This window comes from Panthera pardus, unplaced genomic scaffold (genome assembly GCF_024362965.1).
Source record: "Panthera pardus isolate Hobbes unplaced genomic scaffold, ASM2436296v1 HiC_scaffold_27, whole genome shotgun sequence".
In the NCBI taxonomy this organism is placed as follows: domain Eukaryota; kingdom Metazoa; phylum Chordata; class Mammalia; order Carnivora; family Felidae; genus Panthera; species Panthera pardus.
This window is the reverse complement of record NW_026526843.1, coordinates 92,300,090-92,306,324: the sequence shown is the minus strand read 5'-3', so window position 1 is coordinate 92,306,324 and position 6,235 is coordinate 92,300,090. Positions and strand designations below refer to the sequence as shown.

At 43.5% G+C, this 6,235-nt stretch overlaps 1 protein-coding gene across 1 annotated transcript in view; it reads left to right on the top strand.

Annotated features, from left to right (window-relative positions):
• Positions 1-516: 516 nt before the first annotated feature.
• XK (X-linked Kx blood group antigen, Kell and VPS13A binding protein) overlaps positions 517-6,235 on the top strand; it is a 61,846-nt gene continuing 56,127 nt past the window's right edge. Inside the window, exon 1 of the mRNA XM_053891720.1 lies at positions 517-1,095. Coding sequence (XP_053747695.1) covers positions 851-1,095 — 245 coding nt within the window. The 5' untranslated portion in view covers positions 517-850. The remainder of the gene's footprint in view (positions 1,096-6,235) is intronic.

Below are 6,235 nucleotides of genomic sequence, written 5' to 3'. Positions count from 1 at the left end.
GTGAAAAGGAATTATGTTAGTCCCGGCCTGGCACACACTAGCAAGCAGAGGTATGCCTTGGGCTAGAAAACCATTTCCTTATTAGGTCCTGGTTTTCACTCTGTGTTAGTCATAGTTAGAAAGGAATACATTCTGTAGGCAGTTTTTCTGGGAGAGAAGGTAGTGGCTTCGAAGGATTGTCTGATGCTCCTTCACCACTGGATGCAATGTTTTACACCACTGTGTCTGGAAGACTGAAGGGCACGCTTATTCGGCCCATTGAAATGGTGAATCCTGGGTACATGACTTTACACTTGTACTTTGAAAAGCATCTCTGTGGTCTGGTTATTTTTAAGTGACCGGAAACGCTGGTCCTTTGAGGAATTAGGCGTTCCCCAGGCCCACAAAATAGAGACTGGGATGTAAAGGCGTCTGGGCCCCATTGGTTGCAGTTTTTCAAAGGGATGCGATCCGGAGCTGGGGACAAGGGCTCTAGGACCCAGAGGCTGAGCGCGGGGCCAGCTGGGCCCGCCGCAGCCGTTGGGGCTGCGGCAACAGCGGTCTTGGGACGCGAGTTCGCGGCTAGCCTGAGGTCGGTCGCCGCAGAGACGCAGCGGGCACCGCGACGCGCGGGCGGCGCACCGTGCGCGTGGGCGTGTCTCAGCGGGGCCGCGCTCCCCGCCCCACCCCGGCCCGGCCCGTCGCCCCCAGGCCCAGCTCCAGCGCTCCGGCCTCTGGGCCAGCCCCGTGCCCTCGGCGGGCTGCGCGGAGCGCGGGAGAGTTCGGGGCCGGGCATATGTCCGGAGCCCCTCGGGCAACCGCCGCCGCCGCTACTGCGTCCGCTGCCGGTGCGCGCCGCTGACGCGCGGAGATGAAATTCCCGGGCTCCGTGCTGGCGTCCGTGTTCCTGTTCGTGGCCGAGACGACGGCGGCGCTGTACCTGAGCAGCACCTATCGCTCGGGCGGGGACGGCATGTGGCAGGCGCTGACGCTGCTTTTCTCGCTGCTGCCCTGCGCACTCGTGCAGCTCACGCTCCTCTTCGTGCACCGCGACTTCAGCCGCGACCGCCCGCTCGTGCTGCTGCTGCACCTGCTGCAACTCGGGCCGCTCTTCAGGTGCGTGCGGGTCCCCGGCCCCCTCCCCCACTGCCCTGGCGGAGGGGGCGGCCTTCCGGGAGGAGCGGGTGGCTGGACCCGGCGGCGGGCCCAGGCCGGCCCGCCCTGCTCCTGGGCCCCACAGTTCCAGTCACGCGAATGCGACGGGATCCGGGGAGAGTGGGAATAAAGCTGGGGCGGACCGCGTTCCTGTTAGGTTCTCGCGTAGGGCATTGCCAATATTCAACTGCACTTGACCAACAGAAATGGCAATTGCAGGTGGTTGGACCTCATGAAATGCAAGCCTTCTCTGGGGTCGGGTGGGCTCTGGCAAGATTGGCTTGTGTCGTGACAAACCCTTGAGAAGTGTGTGGGCCAAATCGCCTTTAGAGCAAAAAGCGTGTGCAGATTCTTTAATTTGCCAAACACGTGGAGTTTACTGTGTGCCGGACACTGTTCTGAGCACTTTGCAAATATTAATCTACTTCTCATACCGAGTTCTAGAAATCCACGCATCGTTCTCTTGGTGTAGAAACGTACAGGGTTGTAGACATGCCTTCCGGCCTTGCCTAACTTAAAACACAGTCGTTGAAGCTGGAACATAGTGTGCCATGAAGACAGAAAGTTGCAGTGCGTTAAGAAAAACTATTAGTGACATTTCTGGAAATTAATTTTTATTAACACAGAGCAAGTAGACTGCATGGTAATGAGGTAGACTCTGGCAGATCTAAGGACCATGAAGAGAGTTTAAAATGTGTTGTTTTGACGGCTTTCAACCCTGTAGGAAACGCAAAACAAAGGATTTTTATCTGGATTAGAAAGCAGTTTCTAAGACTGAATTTAGACATAGGTGATAAAGGAATTGGAAGAGCTAGAAAGGCCACAGCTCAGCTACCAGAAAATTCAGCTAGCCGGGAACCTTTCCTACCAGGCACTATCTCCCCACCCTCACCCCACCCCCAACACACACATAGACAAAAAAAAAAAAAAAAAAAAAAAAAAAGTCCAGTGGCAAGATAGATTTCAGAGAGCCCTATTATAAAACTTCACACCTCGTATTGAATACAGCTATCCCCACCTACACTCAACGATACTGACTTGGGGTTCACACACAATCAGGACAAACTTGGTTAACAAGTTTCCCAGCCTCCAGAAGCCACAGAATCCTAGAAGGGAAGAGAAACCAGTACATAAGCAGGACTAAGACGTTGCTACTGCCATCTAAGAGCAAGAGAAGGGTTGGGGGGGTGGTGGGAAAGGGGAGAGAGAGAGAGAGAGGAGAATTTTTAAAGTCGTGCCGTTTGGAGCCATTTAGTGAGGAATTAGTCGTCTCTGGCCAAGTAGGCTACAGCATCCTGACTGTAATCCTGCTCAGTAAAATCAATGGGATCTGATTTTGGGCAAGGCACTCATCATTTATTAACCTCACCTGGGAAAAGAAAACTCATTGCTCACGTTTAAATGAAGTGACAGATAAAGGGGGACTGATGTTTCTCAGGGCTCCTTGTGCTGAGTGGCAAACCACTCAGGTAGGTACTTATATCCCTCAGTACATTGAATCCTCACCTTGAAGTAGATGTCACTGTTCCCATTTTATAGATGAGGAAAATGACACCCCCAGGCCCCATTCACAAGGCTTCTTAGAAATGGAGTTCGGTTAATTATGTTCCCTGCTCTCTGTGAAAGAAAGCAGAAGATTGTGGAGTATGTTTTACCAGTAACTTCCATCTTAAATTAAGTAAGTTTGGTCATCTTGGCAAAATTAAAAAAAAAAACACACACACAACGTAAATAGCTATCCGGGTGAGTGATCTCTACCATTACTGCCATTTAAAATATTTCTGAATACAAAGAGTGATCCAAGACAAAGCTAATGACATAATATGTATAAAAATAGGATGGCACATATAAACCTGAGCTCTAGGAAATATACCAGGTTGCAGAGAGTGGTAATTTCTGGATGATGCATTTAAGGGTGGTTTTAATTTTCTCCTGAAAAATATAGAAAAGTGCATCATTTTTTTCATTTATTTTATACTTCTCTACATTTTTCAGGTTTTATAGTAAAAATATTTCAACTTTATTTAAAAAAAGTTTGGTGCTTTGAAGAGATAACTTCTCAGCTATATAAAAAGTTGCAACACCATAAAAAGACCTCTGTTGACAGAAAATTCTAAATGAGTCATTATCCTCTTGGGGGAAAAATAAAATAAAACAGAAAATAAAGCAACAAACAACCTCCTTCTATCAGCAAGGACTCTCTCATTCTAATGCAGCTGATTTATTTCAAGGAGATCTTGGACCCATGATCCTAGAGCTGAGATACACAAAATGTGGTTCCAACCCTCTTAGCTTCCAGATTATGTGAAAAGCAATTTGCGGTTGTATATTAGCATGACTTAATATCTTATTGGAAGTTTTTCCTGCTGACAGTTTGATTCTTTTATAACTCCAAGATGTCAGCTTTACTTAAAGATCAAAATTATTTCCCCCAGAGACAAAGGAAAGTCATGGTATGTTTCTTTACCATCTTTATTGATTTGACTTAGTCATACTTTGAAATTGCTTTTGGAAAATTAACTCTGTTTATTTTTGGTTAGGTACTAACTAGACAAACTCAGGTTCTTTTCAGGTGAGATGTTGTTTTTGAGTTCACTCAATCCCACGTTACACTGTAATGATTATGGGCTGAAGACTAAAAACTAGGCCCCCCGCTCCTTCTTTCCTTTAGAGAAGCACTAGGAGAGGACCATAGTTCATTTATCAGTCTTCTATTTAAAACTGTAGTTGAAGTTTGTCTGGTTGTTTCCTTATTAAGGCTGGGTTTGAATGATATGAGCAGTGAACAGCATCTTGAATTTCTTTTTTTATTTTAAGGGCAGTCTTTTGTGAATGATAAATAGAATATTCTGGAAAACCAAAGTGGGGGGAACTTCATAACAACAACAGAACTTATCATTCTTTTACAATTATGTTAATTTTATAAAATTATTGGGAGAAGGAATAAATATAAACAAGTTTCAAGTGCAAGCAGTTTTTCTCCATTTTTGTTTACTGGTAAAATGAGGGGAAAATGGTACATGAAAATCTGGGTTTATAAGAATGAAAGCTGTGAATTTCCAGTAATTTTGTATAGAACATAGTATTTATTTCTGTAATAAGCTTCACAAGACTTTATAAAATAATAGTCTGATTTTGAAGAACTTTTTTTTGTTTGCAAAGTGCTTTTACATACAGTATATAACTCCATCCCACTGTAAAACCCTGTGACTTAATTGTCATTATCTTTTTTGTTACAGTTGAGACATTGAGGCTCAGGGAGATCATGCAAGTGGCTTTTCAAAGGTCACATGGCACTTTGTTTACCCAGTTTGATTCTTGTGTCACGTCATAGAGCATGTACGTGTAGGAAATAACATGGTGTGTAGGAAATCATAGTCAGTATTTCTTTTGAAAACGTGTTTTTTACTAACTGCTTTAGTGGGTCTCCAGTACCACAGGTTATTTGCGCAGACACGAACAAGCATGGTTTCAGCTAAGGAGTAAACTCCTTCCACTGTGATGCCTGAAAATGGGATAAAGTGAAAAAAATGGATCCGCCTACTGATTATCTACATTATGGGCCGGCAGACTATGCCTCACAGGCCAAATCCCCCTACTGTCTCTTTTTGTAAATAAAGTTTTATTGGAACACAACCATGCCCCATTCATTAACGTATTGTGTATGGCCACTTTTGCACCACGGTGGCAGAGTTGAGTCGTTGCAATACAGACTGTGGCCTGCAAAGCCTAAAATATTTACTCTTTGTAAATACTTTACAGAAAATGTTTGCCAACCCTTGGTCTATATGATACTGAAAAGCAACCTTGAACAATTTCGATGAAAATACTTAATTTACAGCTGTATTTAGACCATCTCTCAAGCAAAAAAACAATTTCTTTTTGGAGTAATTAGATGAGCCTTGCAGAGTTCCAAGAAGAATGGTAGTTTGTTTCTTATCAGTTTTCTTAACCAGGTAGTGGCAAGTAGTGAAGTCTCAGCATCATATACAAATTTATCAAACACTTACTATGTGTTAAAAAAAAAAAAAGTCTGTGCTAAGATAAATGTAGTGATTGGGAAATACAGTGGGTTGTGAGGGTGTCCATCTGGGCTTCAGGGCCACCTCTGTGATTAGCCATTCTGGGGACTTTCTGTTGTCTACCAATGGATACACTAAGGTTTCAGTTTGTCAACAATTCTGCACATGCTTTCTGTTTAAAACAGCACCCTCAACATCAAGAGAATTGCTTTCTCCTCTGAACCTTCATTTTCATTCATTCACCTCTTAGCATGTGCTGGTGTTGGTTGGTTGTTTAGTGTTTAAAAATTCTAAGCTTGATTTTTTTCAGGTGAAACATATTCATTGTTTAAAGGACAGAAGAGCAGAAAACAGATAAGCACAATTTACAAAAACCCTCTAGTTTGCCTAAAGAGAACAATTTTTAACATTTTCCTATATGTACTTACTAATATTTTTATAGTGGTAAGCTGGCAAACTCTCTCTTGGGGGGAAAAGCCCTGAATTGCAGTGTTTGCTGATTTCTGTGATGTAAATACTCCCATCATGGCCTATTTCAAGCTACTGGTTTTCTTTTTTAATGTTTATATTTTGAGAGAGAGAGTGTGAGCAGGGAAGGGGCAGAGAGAGGGGAGACAAAGAATCCGAAGCAAGCTCCAGGCTCCAAGCTGTCAGCACAGAGCCTGACGTGGGGCTCAAACCCACAAACCGTGAGATCATGACACCAGCCGAAGTCGGCACGCTCAACCCAATGACCCACCCAGCCAGCCCTCAAGCTACCAGTTTTTTAACAACAGGCTCACATGATTCCTAACCACTTAACAGTTTGTTGAGTCAGTATGAGCCAGTTTCAAGCACTCTAGTGTGTATGTGTATGTGTGATTTATATATATTTTTTATATATGTAATTTTCTTTTTATAAAAAATGGAATTTTCTATATATATTCCATTCTAATTTACTCCTTTCACTTATAAAATATAGTAAACATTTTTATGCATTAGTACATGTGTGTCTATACCATCAATTTTAAGGACTGGGTAATACTTCATTGACTACATGTATTATGACTTATTGAATTATTTTATTTGGGGACCCTTAG